This window comes from Alosa pseudoharengus, unplaced genomic scaffold (assembly GCF_046254945.1).
Source record: "Alosa pseudoharengus isolate Yale_2024_CS ecotype anadromous, Long Island Sound unplaced genomic scaffold, YU_APseudo_1.1 YU_APseudo_1.1_scf_10, whole genome shotgun sequence".
NCBI classification, from domain to species: Eukaryota; Metazoa; Chordata; class Actinopteri; order Clupeiformes; family Clupeidae; genus Alosa; species Alosa pseudoharengus.
The window spans coordinates 8,953,191-8,971,709 of NW_027468565.1; the positions used below are offsets into that span (position 1 = coordinate 8,953,191).

General features: G+C 43.3%; 2 protein-coding genes across 2 annotated transcripts in view; both read left to right on the forward strand.

Annotated features, from left to right (window-relative positions):
- Positions 1–9,195, forward strand: part of ice2 (interactor of little elongator complex ELL subunit 2) — a 19,795-nt gene extending 10,600 nt beyond the window's left edge. The window contains exons 12-15 of the mRNA XM_076262725.1: positions 1,379–1,463; positions 1,933–1,983; positions 4,276–4,531; positions 8,835–9,195. Coding sequence (XP_076118840.1) covers positions 1,379–1,463; positions 1,933–1,983; positions 4,276–4,531; positions 8,835–8,975 — 533 coding nt within the window. The 3' untranslated portion in view covers positions 8,976–9,195. The remainder of the gene's footprint in view (positions 1–1,378; positions 1,464–1,932; positions 1,984–4,275; positions 4,532–8,834) is intronic.
- Positions 9,196–10,726: 1,531 nt separating this feature from the next.
- LOC143099810 (annexin A2-A-like) lies at positions 10,727–17,221 on the forward strand. Its single transcript, XM_076262732.1, has 13 exons — positions 10,727–10,793; positions 11,987–12,046; positions 12,234–12,327; positions 13,102–13,196; positions 13,373–13,486; positions 13,841–13,931; positions 14,092–14,171; positions 14,261–14,320; positions 14,907–15,000; positions 15,314–15,409; positions 15,678–15,736; positions 15,990–16,112; positions 16,750–17,221. Exons 2-13 carry the CDS (start codon positions 11,999–12,001, stop codon positions 16,807–16,809), a joined length of 1,014 nt encoding a protein of 337 aa, XP_076118847.1. The 5' UTR covers positions 10,727–10,793; positions 11,987–11,998; the 3' UTR covers positions 16,810–17,221.
- Positions 17,222–18,519: the final 1,298 nt, after the last annotated feature.

Below are 18,519 nucleotides of genomic sequence, written 5' to 3' on the forward strand. Positions count from 1 at the left end.
AATCACAGAAAACATCCTATGCAGGACAAGAAAATCTGACATAACAACGGACCATTGTAATAACTGAAGTACAGTACTTCACTGTCAAGTATGGTGGCTCTTACTGAAGACACTTTGACAACCCTGACTAATTACTCCGTAAGTGGGCCATGATTTATTTGTTAATAGTGTCCCACTGAGTTTGTCAAACCAACGACTCCTTTCCAGAAAAGAAAACCTTAAATATGTTCCAAAGATAAGATGGTCCTCACAAACAAATTTAGTGAGTGTGTCAGATGAGCAGAAAGCTCTTTTTCACTTATGTGCACCAACCAAAGTGATGGACGCCCCAGGCAGCCAATGACAAATTCCCACACTGCATTGGGCCATCCTGTCCTGCCTGCCCCGTGGCTGAGACCCGTGCTTGACACTGTGGATAGGCGAGTTCAGCAACGCAAACTGCAGCGGTCCAGTGCGGGTCAGCTGGAGTGTTACAGGAAACGGCACCACTCCTGTCCACTCCTCCGCACTCCCTCTCTCCCTCCCTCCCTCTCTTTCAGCACTGGTCATTCCATTGCGCTGAGTAAGAGACTCGCACAGGGTCTCCCTCTTCTGTCTGGGTTAGCAGAGAGGCGCCTCTCAGGGCATCTCCCGACCAAAAGAGTTTTTTAGTCTCCCATCCTTCATTATTATGGGACATTGCAAACGGTTCTCAGGCTATGATCTTGTCTTCTGAGTAGCCGTAACAGCCTAAGTCATGCTTGTTTGTACATGTATATACAAACATTAGGAAAGGCAAGGCCAGGCAAGTTTATTTACATAGCACATTTCATACACACAGGCAGTTCCTTGTTCTGTAGTAGGGACTAAACTTACAAGGTACTCCCGACTCTTAAAAGCAGCACATATTTTCAACAGTTTGTATTGGTGACATTCTTTGGAAATTGGAACAGTGAGGTTAGTTCAGGAGTCCAAGTTTATCCTCTCTGGTGTGGGGCAAAGTTTCCAGGCAGGGTGTGGTGATGAGCGATGAAGATGATGAAAGTGCAGCTTCCTGTGGAACTTTCTCACAGCCCAGTGAGATCACTCGGCAGGTAGCGACAGGTCCAGGATGGTTATTGTTGGCTCATCAGATGACGTGGGGCTTGTAAGATGGAAGTGGAGATGCGTGTTTGATCAACTGAGGAAGCCCTCAGTTCTCTACCCTAGAATCTGCCCCTGCATGTTTTATTGGTTTAATGATAACCTTGAGGATAATCTGCTATTGAGATATTTTGAGTATTCTCTGCTGCATGCTGAGAAAAAGGTCATATCCCATAATTACTGTGTGTGCTAATCAATTTTCTTTCTCTCTCTGTCTCTCCCCCTCTCTTCTCGTCTTTACTGTGTGTTTCTCTAGCCCGTATCAATGCCCACACATCAAAGCTGGCGGAACTGCAAGAGCTGCCATCTGATTGGATGCAGAGCATTTCCTGTGACTTCCAGTGAGTATCCCTTGGGTTGGGCGTGTAATGTGCTGGTGCAGCCTCATTCACATAGCACGGATATCAAGAGTTGTCTGGGTTATCTGTATCACACTGTGACGTACATGTAATGACTTCACTTACTAGTTGTTATGGTTAGATAATCAACATCTTGCTCATTCTTGTCCTTAAACATTTTTTTTTTTTTGCATTTTGCAAATTGCCCCCACTGTCACTAGCTGTCTGACTAAGACATGGACCATTTCAGCCAATCAATATGTTCCTTCAAGAGCGCAAATGGAAGGTGTATCAGTTGATTGGCTGTGACCTCAAGCATCAACAACACATTACACCAGAATTGTGAACTTTACCTTTAATAGAGATGTAATATGAGGTGATATTTGTTAAACTGTGTGGTATGAAAGGAATTGTGGCATTTATGGTCTGATGTGTTTATGTGTATGTTCCCCTTCCCCCTGATATTTCTCAGCCCAGCCCGATCCCTCAACATCCTCCACCACGTATTGAAAAAGGTCACTGGGTGAGCTCATCTATTTCTATTTCCCCCAACACAAACATACTGCTGACACCGCTGGTTTAAAAGAGCTAATGTCACGTGGTGGAGATGTTGTAACTGACATACGTACTGTACGTCTTGGGGAGTTCCTTAGTGACTTTGTATCTCTTGTGTTGCCTGGAGACTACTTTTGTTGCCTGGAGAGCACGGCAACCTTTGTGACGCTCACCTGTTGTTGGCTGGGTGTGGCATGGTGTGTCTCTCTCTCTCTCTCTCTCTCTCTCTCACACACACACACACTATCTCTCTCTCTCTCACACACACACACTCTCTATCTCTCTCACACACACACTCTCTCTCTCACACACACACACTCTCTCTCTCTTTCTCTCTCTCTCTCTGTCTCCCAAGACAGACATCTTAAGCAAGCAGAGGGTGTAAGTCCATGTGTGTATGGGGTGGGAGCTGGGTTTTTTTGGAATTATTTGGAATTTGATAAAAAAAACTCTCCATGCCAGAACAGGAGTGCATACAGTGGTTGTGTCAGAGACGCAGCTTTCACAATCATCTGCTGGCCTTGAGCTCAGAATGCACCACCCATCTGTCACCCCACTCTTTCACAAGACAGCGCAGCGTGACATTCCTTCGTCTCATGAAAAAAACAGCATCCACTCCAGCAACAGCAGCATACAACCCTTATACAAGCATGGTGACAGAACACACTCATTTGTGTGTGTGTGTGTGTGTGTGTGTGTGTGTGTGTGTGTGTGTGTGTGTGTGTGTGTGTGTGTGTGTGTGTGTGTGTCAATGCCATAACCACCAGTGCAGAAAGGATGAATAGTGCAAAGTGTTCTGTGTTTGATCAGACCTGTCTAAACCTGTAGCAAGGGGTGTAAAGGTGTGTGATTCGTACTGAACCGTTTAGGTACAGGACGTTAGGTTCAATACAGATGTGTACCGAATGTACCAAATGCAGTCTTTAACAGTAATCAACAGTGGGCATTTTTTGCGTGCGTGGACCATGTTTCAAATTTATGCTCCCACTCAAACATATTAAGCGGCTGAACCTACTGCATGTCAGTTTAGTCAATTAACGTCAAAGAACATTTGACACCTTTTCAAAATACTATCTCCGTTGCACCTCCCATACCAAAAATTAACCGAAAACTGAGGAACACACCGAACCATGCTTTTTGTGTACTGTTACACCACTACCAGTAACATGTTTCCATCAAAATTTAAGAGAGAAAGAGAGACCTTGTCCCATAATCGGCCTGCAACCTTCATCATTTAACCAATATAGCATGAGTGAGAGTGGGATTGTTGTGTTGTTCGGCTGTAGCCACGAGGCCGGAGGCAGAGTGGTGCAGGCAACAACAGCCGTGGGAATATCCATTACCTATCCCATGATCACGAGTGCTATATTGCTTTCATACACCAATTCTACCACAAACTAAACCAAACTGTAACCAACATTCCAGATCCCTCTCCAACTGGTCTTTGTGGTTTTTCGTGTCTTCGTTGAAAGACATTGTGAAATAAGGACAGCCGTTTTCATCCTGTTTTTAAATGAACGTGTCGGGCTGAAATGATTGAGCCCGGCATAGCTACTGATCCCATATAGCTACCCTTTGGTTGTTCTAATGGTGGCATAAAATTCCTGCAGTAGCCTAACCTATTGCACCGAGATCGGATTTGGCGATGGTTTTTAAATGAATTTCTCTCTTCTGTTAAAACAGTTAACGGCCCATGACGTTTGCTTAACGGTGTTGCTTTCGTGCCAGCTCTTTTCCCATACAGTCCAGTTCTTCTGCGCTAATGGACACATCTGGATGAAGATGCACTCTCCTCTCGCTTGACTGTCTGTTTCTCCTCGTCATCCAACATTTCATATATTAACTGAAAAGTTATTTTGGGGAAATCGATCTCCAATTTTTTCTCCAATTGCCAAGGCTTTTTTTAAATTATGAGAACTTTAATTTAATTTTAATTTAACGGTTATTGCTACATGCTACAGTGTTATAGAATCTTCGCATTGTATCGCGGAGTGATTTTATTATTAGCTGTGCAAAGTCTGAGTTGAAATTTCCAGGGATAATAGTTCCATAGAACCCAATTGTTGCATAAAATATGTTATCCATCTCTTAGGGACTGAGCTCATCACCTTGGGGACATGCTTTTTTTCATTTATCATTTATCAGACGATGATGTTTTTGACTCAAATAGCATATTTGTTTCGACTCTACCTGCTATTAAGTATAGTATATATACTACCATATGTATATTACCAATGTAAATGTAAATGTACCACTGTAGACTGGCAGAGGGGAGATACCTGCTGAGCCACAGATCCTGCATGCCCCACTTTACCATCCTGAAGGCCTGTGACGCGGTGCCCTCGGCCCGCAGCCCCTACGACCTGCAGGCGTCCTACAGCCAGACTCCCCCCGCCAGGACCCCCAGCGCTGTCCCCTGGGTACCAGTGGACCCCAACCACCTGCTGCCCTTCCACAAGCACCATGGCAGGGTCCCATGCACGTTCCCCCTGCACGAGGCCAGGAACCCACAGCAGGTATGATGCCCAGGCAGTACACACACACACACACACACACACACACACACACACACACACACACACACAGACATCATGCTTGTTCCCCCCGCAAACGGGACCGGAAGCCACAGCAGGTACACTACCTGGTTGTTTTCTCACACACGCACACACACACACACACACACACACACACACACACACACACACACACACACACACTCACGTTTTATAGACCATGTTTCAGCTGATTTTGTGCTGCAGGTTTCTTCCCCTAGAAAGGAAGTGGGGTTTGGGTTTGGGGGCTTTTAAGCTTCAGGCATTCAGAGGGCTTTAAGAAGCGACACTTGCTCTTGCTAATGATGCTCGATCAGTGCATGAAACTGGGACAAGTCTCATTGAAATGTTAGGTCTGAGTATCCCAAACAGAAGACAGAAAAGAGAAAAGTGGCCAAAAAAACAAACACCTAAGCAGACGCTGATGCGGGTGTAATGTTGTTCCTTTGACAAAACCTTACGGGCTCACCAAGGAATCCTTACCTACTTTACAGGTCTGGTTGCATGGCTGGTTTGAAACCCTAGTTGTAAACCAAACTAGTTTGACATCTTTGGCATTTCTTATGTAGTTCCAATGAACGCACGAGTACTCACAATGGCACAATAGCTTATCTTATCTTAAAGCAAACTGAATTGTAGGTTGAGTGTGTTGGTCCAAGCCCAAGTCTGACATGAAGAACTGTGTAACGTTGCTAGCCGTTAAGGAATGCCTTAGTGATAGCCGAAACAGAGTTGCCTGTCTAAAGGTTAGAATGTGTGAGCCACGCCTTTACCATGCACAAATACACTGTCACTCACCGGTAACCTACACACTTAGCTCACTCAGCAACACCAGACAAGACCCATGGCCATCCACACACACACACACACACACACACACACACACACACACACACACACACACACACATACACACACACAAGGTTTGTGCTCTCAATCAGTTCCACATCTCTCCTTACTCCCATGCCGATACACACAAACACACACACACACACACACACACACACACCCTGGTGTGCATTCTCACAAACATCCACCTCCTGCCCAAGACAGTGGATTGTGCTATGGTCACTACTTTCCCAAAATGAAACTGTGTTTCAGCACTACCAGAGAGGACACAATGAGTGACCACCTGTTGGCTCACCTCTTGTGGTTGGCCTTAACTCAGACTGTGTGAAAGACCAGAAACACAATAATGAGGGTCCAAAGGGCCAAATGTAGTAGTGATTACCCATGAGTCATCGCCAGCCAACCTGGTCATTATTTTTTGTCTGGTCATGATGATGACACGTCATCTGTCATTGTATGATTTATTAGTCATGTACATTTTGGGGCTTACCAGACAGTTGGATTGAAAGCTCTTGACAACGGAGGGTGTTGTTGATATGGTCTCCTCAGCACCTTCTGGAAACTAAACCTAACTAAACCTTACCACTGGCCTGCCAGATAAACCACAACGAGCCTGTCTGCACTGTGTGCTTTCCTGTGTGCTTTCACTCATTTGGGTAATAGTAGTTTATAAGTCTTTGCCTAGAAAGGTGAAGCTTTGTTTGAACAGTGGCTGTGGTGGGGTTTCAGGTGTGTGGTTTCAGGTGTGAGTGTGGACTAAGGCCTTACTCACAGCGAGATGACTACTGCCCCTGGGTGTGTGCAGACGGCAGGAATCCGGAACATCCTTGAGAACTACAGTCTGACACGCCTGTAGGGTCTCTGCTGTGGCTCTCACCTTTTGAAGGACAGTCGACAGACAACACACCCAAACGTCTATTGTGCTGTTACTGTTTTGTTTAGCTGTCGCCAACAAGCCAAACCCCCACCTACACTCACTGAAGCATTCATTACACCCACTAACATGCTCACACACCTCCTCCCCTATGGAGTTCTACTCACATGGTTCATGGGGATTATTTAAAGCATAGAGCTGCTTGACATAAGGCCTCTTTTAAAGTTGACCAATTTGCTGTATTTTGCTGATGCGTTTATCAAAAGCTACACGGACTCACATCGGCTGACGGGACTCTCAGGTGGTGGGACTACCGCTGCTCCGTCACGCCCCCTCGTTAGCAGCTTCCTGTGGATCAGATCAGGTCCAATCAAATGTGGCACAGCACCTGAGCATCAGCAGTAACCCTCCCTCACTGCTACAGTAGGGTCCCTTACAGCACTGACAGGCAGGCGTCCTGTTGAAGAGAGGCTGGTAGACAGAGCAGGGACATCTGACGGTTATGTATCCAGTAGGCATGGACTTTCAGTGAGACCAAAACAAAAAACAAAACAAACTTGAACAGCTACTGTACAGAGAACTCGTTTTTTTGTCCATGTTATTTGTGTAGTTTGGTTTTAGTCAGTGTTGGGGAGTAACGGAATACATGTACCGGCGTTACGTATTCAGAATACAAATTATGAGTAACTGTATTCCGATACAGTTACAAGTTAAATAGTTGGTATTTAGAATACAGTTACATTGTTGAAATCAATGGATTACATGATGATACTTCTCTGTTTCATAAGTTTGTTCACTCTCTAAATAAATTAAGGCAACTCCATTTCCCAGAAGCTCCTGAAAGCAATCTATGATGAAATTGTTTACATGTTTAAATCCAAGCCCCGCCGTCTTTCACTAGCCTCAAAACGCAGCCAGTGCGCATTATGGACACGTCATCGGAGACCCTGAAATGACTGTTTGCACAGCAAATTAGGAGTAAAGTAAGTGGAGGTAACTCCTGTTCCTCACTGATCGTGGTTCCTGATGTCTGTTCAAAGGATATTTTCCAAAGTATTAATAGCTCAGGCTACTTCGGCCAATCGGTTACACAGTTTGCTAAGCAAAGCCTAGTTCACGTGTTGATTTAGACCTACAATAAAACCAATCTCTAAAATAGGCAGTGCACTGCATTCTAAGTTTTTTATTCTAACTTAAAATAGCTTAATGGATTATTATTTTTTCTAATTAGATCTACATTTACGTTTTAAAATGAATTATATGGTGCAGCATCTGAAGAATTATTCTTGCCAGTAGGCCTAGCATATTTTAACGTGCGGTTTTTGATTGTCATTACGCGATCACGTTCATTTTGAGAGCACTTATATACAGTAGCCCATAGTGTTTACATTTACAGGTCATTTGCGTTCCACCTGTCATATGCGCCCCTCACTTACTGGGTTGATGCCACCGAAAAATCTCACAGGCACACCTTAATTATAATTTCTGGCTACGCCCTTAAAGTAGCCTATTTATTTTGTTTGTTTTAATTAGCCTAGTCCCCTGCTGTAGTTTTAGTGGTCACCTTGCTATTTGCTAAAGTTGTATCAGGTAGCTTAGTCAGAGATTTTCTAATGAGGAGACACAGCACTCAAAAAATACTCCATAGAAATGCATGGGGCTAGTTTGTCACGCCAATATGGCCGTTGTCTACACATATCCCACCCCTTCCTTGGCAAAACGTCGACATGTGAATACATTGAGCCAATCATGTGGTGTGATGTGAATACATTGAGCCAATCATATGGTTTGTTGTGAAGACATCGTGCCAATCATGTGTTGTGATCTCGCCGCTGGAGCAAGATTGGTGTCGTGAAGCCTTGGCACGCGCAGTTCGACCCAAAGACTGTGCCCGATGAGTGCCCAAAAAACGTTGGTATATGGCCGCCCAGTGGAGGGACTTGCTTAAAAGGACTTTGGCTTAGTTGACTTTACATTCTCCTATGTGGGCCTAACACTTCAGCCATTTGGAACAGAAGAACGCACCAGAATAGGCCTGTTTAGTAGGCCTAAGCAGGATTTGATGGCCGCATTCCTACACTTATAAAATGCAATTCAATGCGAAAGTAATCTAAGTATTCAGAATACGTTACTCAGATTGAGTAACGTAACGGAATACGTTACAGATTCCATTTTTGGGCATGTGTTCTGTATTCTGTAACGGAATACGTTTTGAAAGTAACCCTCCCAACACTGGTTTTAGTCTGGGTTTGTCATCGTGATCCATCCTCACCTGTGCACCATTAGGGCTGTGCAATCAATCGAAATCGAATGTCAATTTCAAATCTTTGCTTTTACGGTGGTGACTGTTAATACTGCTGTATATATTTACATTTATTTTCTCATTTGTTTTTGAAAGTTCCGAAAATGGAACGTATTTCCAGAATCATTGAGTAATCATGGTAACTAATCGTGATCTCAGTATTGACCAAAATAATCGTAATTACTATTTTTAGCCAAAAAATCCTACCCAGCATTGAGCTGTTTCTGTGTCGCTTCCCTCAGGGTCCGGCAAGGCCCAGGCACCCTAACCAGCAGAAACAGTCCAAGCCCCTGTCCAAGGCCCAGAAGAGGAGGAGGAAGAAGCAGGCTGCCAAGCAGAAGAAGCAGGCAGGGAACAGCAAAGCCAAGCAGAGCCCCAAGTAAGGAGGAGGAAGACGAAGCAAACCTCAACAGTCATTGTTTACTTCTCTGTCTCAGCCCTTGCACTTAAATTGACACGTGTGAAGTGCTGTATAAAGAAATAGACTTAGAGAAGGAGATTGAAGTATGTGTTTTTTTATTTGTCATTTTGTAAAAAGATACCATATGCACTGCATTTTGATACAGATGTCCGTAATGATAATAAAGTAAGTTATTTTTGGAATTGTGTGTTTTCCTCTTGTCGCTAAGCTCAGTGAACTCTGATCTGATCAGTGAGCTCATCAGATGAGCCAAGCAAGCTCTGATCTGATCTGATTTGGTGTGTGATTAGAGTCTACTCAGAGGCCATCTGAGTGTATTATCAGCTTTTGAAGAAAAGAGGAGGAATCTGGGATTTGGGGGGGGGGGGGGGGGGGTAGAAGCTCCTAAGCCTGTCATGAATCTTCCTATTTGTTCTGTCTTGCAATTATAGCTGAAACTGTTTGAATGCATCAAGCTGTTCACTGTTAGCAGCTTATGCACATATCCACTCGTCAATGCAAATGTACTGGATGCCATGCATAGGACAAACCAAATGTGTGTAAAACTATTCCCATATTTAATGCACCCTCCTGTGTTTACTGGGAGGGTTACCTAGTGGGCCAGTTCTTTCCCTCACAGTGATGGATACATTTAACTCTATTAAGGTGTAGGAGCAGGATAACGTTTGGTGTTATAAGAGGACCATGTTTTGATAGTCACTCCTAGAACCTGTCTGCAATATGTTGACAAGAATACAGAAATTCATTAGGGTTAGTTTACAGAGAGGTGAAAGGCATCATTTCATAAAATACTGTATACCCATTATAGTTGTCCATCAGGGGCCTTGAAGTGTAACCATAGATTTTTGAGATGCACTATACAGACAAAAGTATTGGGACGCCATTACACCCAGGAACTTCAATGACATCCCACTCCAATGGCGTCCCAATAATTGTGTCTATATAGTGTACATTGAGTCCATTTATGACTCGGTATCTATTTCAAGGCCTCTGCATCATCTGGACCCCCCTCCATCCAAACCTTAAGTTGTCCAGGGTAACAGTAGCATATGCACTCTCAATCACATAGCAGCATAGAGTGAAAGTGTCGAAAGAAAGACCACTCTTTCGACTGGCAAATCAATAGCAGCCTCATAAACCATATCAGCTCCATTCATGGTTATCACAAGCTAGTGCTTTGCCAGCGGAAGCTGCACCCAGGTGGATAGTAAGTTGCTAATCAGTAACAAGTTTGCAGTCCAATAACTTTTCCTAGCTTACTCTGCCATCAACACAAAGAAAAAATGCAGAGCCCTGAATCAGTTTTCTGAAAAATCCATGCCATTGTTTCTGAAGTTTCTGAGTTTGAAAAGTTTCATGATGCATCCATGTTGAAGCCTTTAAATCCTTCCCTGATTCAGAACAGCGCTATGGATATCCATTCTTGACTTTGTTCAGAGGCTGCTGGTTTATGTCAGGAGTTACAGTTGGTACAAATTAAAATAGATCCAGAGGTCCAGAGGCTGTACGTTTGGATATGGAATGAATAGAGTATCAGATTCCTATATCACTCTCTCTGCTCTAGGGTGGAGCCAGAGGGTGGCTCATGGCAGGAGCAGTGTGTGTGTGTGTGTGTGCGTGTGTTTGTTTGTCTGTGTTTCTGGGTGTGTCCCTGAGAGGCGGGACTGCCCCACTGTGGTCGTGGCCGGCACGGTCCTCCTCTGATATTTAGTCCCCACCACAGCCCTTCCTCTCTTCACTGCTGGACTCAGTCTCCTCTCTCCACAGACTGCACACTCAGGTAAGCCAAGCCAAACTCTCTCAGAAAACACTTTTTACCCCTGTCCTCTGCAACTCTTCTGAACTACATTGCTCTATTAAGTGCTGACTAAAAAGTTGGTGTGTGTGTGTGTGTCTTGTACCACAAGATTGCACATGACTGTGAAATGTTGCAGTATCATTTTTTCCTGAGGCTGGGTTTGCAGTGTGGTTATTGGGTGGATTAAACTCTCTTCTGTGGATAAGCTAATCCACTTTCAGAGAGCGCATGTTACCCCTTAAAAGTCTCTTTGAAAAAGTTTTAAATTTTAAGATTTATGGGATGAAAAAAGAAAAGAGAAGAGAGGAAATGGAAACATTCTGCCCCTAGGCGTAAAAATCTCCCTTTCTCTCTTTCTCTCTCTCTCTCTCTCTCTCTCTCTCTCTCTCTCTCTCTCTCTCTCTCTCTCTCACACATACACATGCTTCAGAGACGTTTTCTTCTTTCTCTCCTCTCTTCTCCTCTGTCCTCTCACTGGGTGTGTCTCCATGCCTGTGGATTAGCCAACCCAGAGCGATAAATCTGTTAAATCTGATAAATGTGTTTACTTAAGATTTGCCTCATATGTGTCACAGCCAGGTCACTGTGTGATGCTATCACTCCTCCTGAAAGATGTAGTCCATTTACCTGCCTTGAATCAGTCAGGTTAAATACCAAACACAGAGAGCTGTGTAGTGCCTCGGTGTGCAGAGTAAATTTCAGCGTGTTGCATGTCTTCATGAACTATTACTCATCTTTTCCAACAGGGGGGAAAGAATGTGCCTGAAAGAGAGAGAAGGGGATTTTAGTAACATGAGTGATTTTTCCCTGTTCTTTGCCCTAAGACAAATGTTATAAATCCTCCCTTTAAAGTCTGGTTTTACTCATGTGAATTTTCTATGAAGAACACATGACATGTGATTCATGGAATCCCAAACTGTTGCTAGACAATATCAATTCACGGTTGCCTAGCACACACACTGCCTCAAGCAGCTACCACCCCCTCGCAGAACTAATAGGACCTTTGCTTCCTTAAACCTAATTGCATAACAGGCGACTGCGAATGAGGCATCATGGGACCTAGCGGAGAAGGGGTGTGATGCTTTGTCACTTCAGACTGAAGAAAATGTGAAAAGTGGTTGTGTTTTAGTAGTGAAGTGAACTTCTCTCTTTCTCTCTCTTTCACTGTCTTTCAGAAACTTTGAAACATGGCTCTGGTATCTGAATTCCTGGGACAGCTCACCCTGAATATTGGGGTAAGCAGCACTAATGTTCCTCTCTGTGTAGCCACAAGTCATGTCTTTGCAATCTATGTGATAGATTGTGATAGAAATGTAAAAAGGAACAAAAAGTGCCAATCCTCTGAAATGACATACACATGTATGAGTTCAGACAGTTGAAGAACTCAGAGCTGACTTCCTGCTCTGTTGTGTGCATGTGCAGGGAGCTGAACCCACCTACCCCACTGTGGTTCCTGCCTCTGACTTCGACCCTGACAAGGATGCTGCCAGAATTGAGACCGCTATCAAAACAAAGGGTAAGAGGAAAAGTACTGACTGTTCAGTTAGCATGTCCGCTAACTGCTGAAAGAACCTATGAGACAAACTAGGAATGGGGATCTACTTGGAGTTTTTTAGTTGGAAGTCCCCCCAACCTGAACAAAAAACAGCATTTTACTGTCAGTTCCTACTGGATTAAATATGGGCTTTTTTTCGGTTGGGCTTTTAATAGCGGGGTGTATCCTCTGCTGAGTTGGGTGCCTGACGGAGTAAAGTTTTCATCGGCTGATCTCACTGTGCTGGTACAAGTGAGTCACTTTTCCTGTCTGGAAGCCGTGAGACCGCAGTGGGAGCTTGGCGTTGGCCCACGCCTTAATGACTGGCTACAGCCTGCATCCTCCCTCTCCGCCTGCCGCTGACACAGTAATGTTCCACTGGTTATATTAGGGCCCTGGTTGATATGGAAAGACACTGTGCATTTGTGCACACATCAACAAAACATGGCCGACGGGGTCAAGCCCTGCGCCCTGTGAAATGATTTTGATCATGTTAACATGTGCTTTATCAAAGTTGTTTGAAGTGTAATGATGCGAAGACATATTTGTGGAATTGTTAGAAACACTTTTAACTGAATGACTTGAGATCTTTCACTTGCAGGATAGAAATCAAAGCTTCAATGATTAGTCATTTAAAACAAAACAGCACAGATGCGAAATGCTTATGATGTCTTTTGTAAAGGAAAACACCAGAGCAAATCTTATGCCAGTCTTACATATCATGTTAGACATCAAACATTTTGCTCTCTGTCTTAGGGGTGGACGAGCAGACCATCACCGACATCCTGACCAGACGCACATACAACCAAAGGCGAGAGATTGCCTTTGCTTATGAGAGGAGAGCCAAGAAGGTAGAGAGAGATGGCGGAAACTGAATTTGAATTGCCTCAATTTGAATCTTTTCTTGCTTGGCTAAGCTTGTTTTCATAGTCCCTTTGAGTCCTATGATGAAACTCGCACAGTGGTCTTTGCAAGCTGCTGCTGCTGCTACTAGACTTCCTTAACTTTGCATGGTGTGTGTGTGCAGGATATGATCACTGCCCTGAAGGGGGCGCTATCTGGCTCTCTGGAGGCATTGGTCCTGGGTCTTATGAAGAGCACATCACAGTATGACGCTACTGAGATCAAATCATCCATCAAGGTGAGAAATTACAACAGTCACCAGTTAGCAACCCCATGACACAATGCAGCTTTGAAAATCACATGGAATTTCTGTCAGTAAATATGCAGATGTTAATCTGTCATTAAGTAAAGATGTAAACCCAGAACCTATAATGTGTAATTATCCAGATTTAATTTCCTGTTTCACATGTGCCTTCACTGTACGTTAAGTGAATGGGCATCTGTGATGCAAATGGTGTAAATGGATATCAGATCAGTCAGGCTTGTGTGTGACGTGTTAGATGATGGGCCATCATCTCTGTCACTGATCGCTGCAGCATGATGGCCATGTGTGTAATGGCGTGACTGATGGGGTTTTAATGTCTCTTGGCAGGGTCTCGGGACCGATGAGGAGACTCTGATTGAGCTCGTCTGCTCCCGGAGCAGAGCAGAGCTTGTGGAGATCAAGAGCGTCTACAAAGAACGTAAGGCTTGTTGATTCATCTGGTCCTCGATAATATCTGATTATCAGCGCACAATACACAATCGCAGCGCAAATCAATCATTGAAGGGACGTTTACAGACGGACGGTGATTTTTTTTAACAATAATAATGATAAAAGTTGTGTCGATCAAACCCTCACAGTTTTCAAGAAGGATCTGGAGAAGGATGTGGCTGGAGACACGTCAGGCGAGTTCCGGGCACTCCTGCTGGCCCTCGTGGAGGTAGGACACACCTGGCCTCTCTTTTCCAGCAGACATCATCACCTGCTGTTCAGACCTGTGTAACAGCATTCGCTTTATCTCCAAAACAGGCCAAGAGAGATGAGCCAAGCACTGTGGTAGACTACGAGAAGATCGATGAAGATGCCAGAGTAAGTGAAATATCATTGGCTTCCTTTTGTGTCTCTGAGTAGCCTATATTTCACAGAATTTGTCCCTCATAGCTCAACCATGATGTTTTTAATGAACACGGTGGAGTTTTTCAGTATACTCAATTTAAAACGATTTAACATGTCATCACTAGCCATTAATATAAGTTTTTACATTTAACATTACATTTAGCCATTCAGATGACACTTTCATCAAAAGCCACTTTAAAAAAGGAACAATCAAGGTACAGTGAGACTAGGTTAGTGCAGCAATAAGTACTAGTAGTATAGAATAACACTTCAAGCAAAGTTAAGGCAAGGCAAGAAGAAGAGGAATAGTCAGGATGGAGAAGGTCATGGGTCACCATGGGTCAAGGTCAAGTGCTAGATTACGCATATCCGGTTGTTAGTAGTGCTTGGAGAGGAGGTGCTCTTGGAAGAGTTGGAACTTCAGGAGGTTTTTAAAAATAGAGATACGCGTTTGAGTGTAATAAATAAATTCTGCAGGTGCATATTAGTGTAGTGTGGTGCAGAACATCTCTATATTTTAAGATCTATATGAATTGCGTTCTGGGCTTGTTGTGTGCAGGCTCTGTACGAGGCGGGCGTGAAGAGGAAAGGCACTGATGTGAAGACCTGGATCTCCATCATGTCTGAGAGGAGTGTCCCTCACCTGCGGAAAGGTACCCACGCACGAGCAGTGCTGAGAACAGTCTCTGGGCTATTTTTAGAATAACATTCATCCGAATCAGACAGATATCTCTAAAACACAACACTACAAACTGCTCTTCATTGAAGAATGACAGACAGGGCAGAATTGTTACATTTGGACTGAGAAAAACGTATAGTCTTTTGAAAATTTACTTTGTGGAAAAGTATTTTCTAACCTGTTCTACAGTATAGCTGACAGGTTAGAATGCTGAATGCTGCAAAGACATCATATCTAATTGCCCCCTTTGGTGTGTGTGTGTGTGTGTGTGTGTGTGTGTGTAACAGTGTTTGACAGGTACAAGAGCTACAGCCCGTATGACATGCAGGAGAGCATCAGGAAGGAGGTGAAGGGGGACCTGGAGAAGTCCTTCCTCACACTGGGTAGGTCTGCACCTCGACAGACACAAACCTGCAAATTAGCTCTGCTGTCACAATCTCTGAGCTATCTTAATGTGCTCAGAAATGTATAGTAGTGTTGAGACAATAGGTGATTTTTATTGCATAATGTTGGTGTATCTTTGAGACCCTCAGCTTTCTTTGAAAGAGACTTTTAAGGTTGCATGGATACTTTTGGTCTGTAGAGCTATTGAACACCTCTGGTTGTGAAAGGCAGTTTAATATCCTAATGCCTTCACAATTTCTTCCCCAGTTCAGTGTTTTGAAAACAAACAGCTATACTTTGCCAGCAGACTCGCCGAAGCCATGAAGGTAAGTCAACTTCATGCACTTTTTAAGAACAAACTAAAAAGATTTTTCTGTTTCAGTGAAACTTTATTCTTTTTCATACCAAGTTAGAGACAACCAACATAAAAGTACAGTTCCCCCTCTTTGAATAATATTGCTGCTTACGTTGCAGATGGCTTACACTGTGGTTGCATCATACGGTGCAGTAGTTGTTCATGAGGCCATTTCTCTGCCTTTTTCCAACTCCCTTCTTTTTCCTTTTCTTAACTTATCTCAGGGCAAATCGGCGAAGGACAAAGTCGTGACCAGAATCATGGTCTCCAGATGCGAGGTGGACCTGATGAAGATCCGCTCTGAGTTTAAGAAGCAGCAGGGCAAGTCTCTGTACCAGAGCATCGCTGTAAGTACCATCCCTGTCATTTCAAGAGAGCATTGATAAACATAAGTGTCTATCAATCAGCTAGTATGTCAGTTCACCAAGTCCTATTGTGTACAGAAGTATAGCAAGTGGGTGTCTACTTGCAAAGGATAATTAAGAGTTGCATCAATGCAGATGAGATGAATTCATGAGATAAATACATTTCACATTCCAGATTCTTTATATCACTTTATATACCACATACATACTGTGGTACCACAATAAAACTGTATTAATAACATCATCTAAACCTTGACAAAATTACATCAAATTGGTGTCTTAAAAAAATCAGAAATAGAGTTTATCCACCTCTCAAAAGAGTTTATTCACCAATTGCAACTTTTAACATTAATACATCACACTGTATTATCCACATTTACAATATGTACACTCACCAACACTCTAGGAACAATTTAATACCACTGGTATTGTTATAAACATTGGACAATAACTTCCACCACCATTGAACATGTTCTGAATGCCTTTTTAAAAAATCCGATACTGCATGGCGCTGTCCACTTCACCGTGATCACAGTTTATCCACCTCTTATTTTACCACTGCACCCCTGGCCATGAGTGTTTCTGAATGAACTAACACACTCCCTGTGCCCCCCACCAGGAACACACTAAGGGTGACTACCAGAGGGCCCTGCTGACCCTGTGTGGAGGAGATGACTAGAGCAGAGCTACTAGCTGTTTCTACCCTCCATCTCTGAACTCTTATATCATGTCTCTTAAAGTAGACCATACAATCCAATTCCAGTTCTGCCAAATCTAGAAGGATGACCAGTCTAACTGTTATGCGAATGTTGCTTACCTACACCTGCAGCCAATATCCATCTTTTACACAATGTACTGTAGAAAACCATCGACAACTGGTCAAATTAGGATGGTCACATCCATTATTCATCATTCATCATAGTATTAAATAAGGACACTGGATGAAGTGATCAAATGAAATCAGTCACTGGTGTGAATGTGAATCACTCAACATGGCGTCAGGCATACCAAGTTGACAATTGTGTAACCTAGTTATTTGTTTTCTCTTTTGTATGTGCTTTTGTTTTGAAAATAAACTATGTTGAATATTCTGTAAGTGTGTCGTAAGGTTTGTTCTCTGCTGCACAGTTCAGCAAGGCAGCAAGGCAATGTGACTTAATATCAATACTGTGGAAGTAGAATGCTAAATGTAAGTGTAGAGAGAACCAAGTACCACTAGAGGGCGCAAGAGCATCACGGGCACAGCTTCAGTGTTTGCTGCTCGTGGCGAGAGCCCAGCTGCCTGCTGTGACTGCTCTGATCATCCTCATTTTTTCCTCCCCTCACACAGTGAAATATTTGATCAAATCTCATGCTCTAATTATGAGTGTAATTATTCTTATTATTTTACCCTGAAAATTATGAAAGTATGTCTTTCTCTTGTTTACTCCACATAGCAGTAGTAGATTCCTTTCAAGTAACATGTGTGTTCCTAGGCCTACAAGATAATAAACTTTGCCTCAAACAGACCATAATTAAAATGAATACTAACATGTTGATTTCAGTGATAGTTTGATATCATGTTGCATAGTTTCAATAAAGATGGTTGATGGTAGTAGAGAAAATCATAGTTAGTATTATTCACCCTAATTGTGCTGTTCCACTAAATGTTTTTGTAACAGTGAGTACTCATTCTAGACAGCCTGTTAAAACACCTTTTATAGAGGAAACCACAAAAAATAACAATAAAGGAAGTCCCCCCACCCCATTCATGTTGCCACCTATTTCCAGTGATGAGGCTTTATTTAGATGTTTTAATCATTAGTGTGTTTTGCTGTGTTTGTTTGGTGCTAATTTTTTAATTAAAAATGTTAATTTTACCTCCAGCAAGGATGATTTGCATACTAGAAACAAGCTTTTCTATACTGTGTACTTGTGCTGTTTAGTTTGTGGTCTCTCAGGAAGAAGAATCCGCTAAATCGTTGACAATGCAGTTCTCACTGTGCAGGAACGCAAAAGGATCATCCCCAAAAGGCCCACTTCATCTCGCAAAGAGAAACGACAGAGAAAGAGAATGGAAAAAGACAGAGAGAGAGAGAGATGGAGGGGTGCCACCTGAGAGTGTTTTACTGACACCACCCTGCTCCCTCTCACCCCTGTCCCTCATCCCGTTCTCATTTAGAAATCCTAATGTCACAACGGTGTCACATTTTCAAAACAAGTGAGACGCTGCACTGCAATGCCAGGGGACTGAAGCCAAGTCTTAGAGAATCTAAATACTGAGCAGCCGTTAACCAACTCTGTTGGTTCACACTGTGCCACTACTCTGCATCTTACCTACTAACATTGCAGGTCACACTGGGAATGAGGAAACTATTTATATCCCAAATCACCACTGGACACACACACA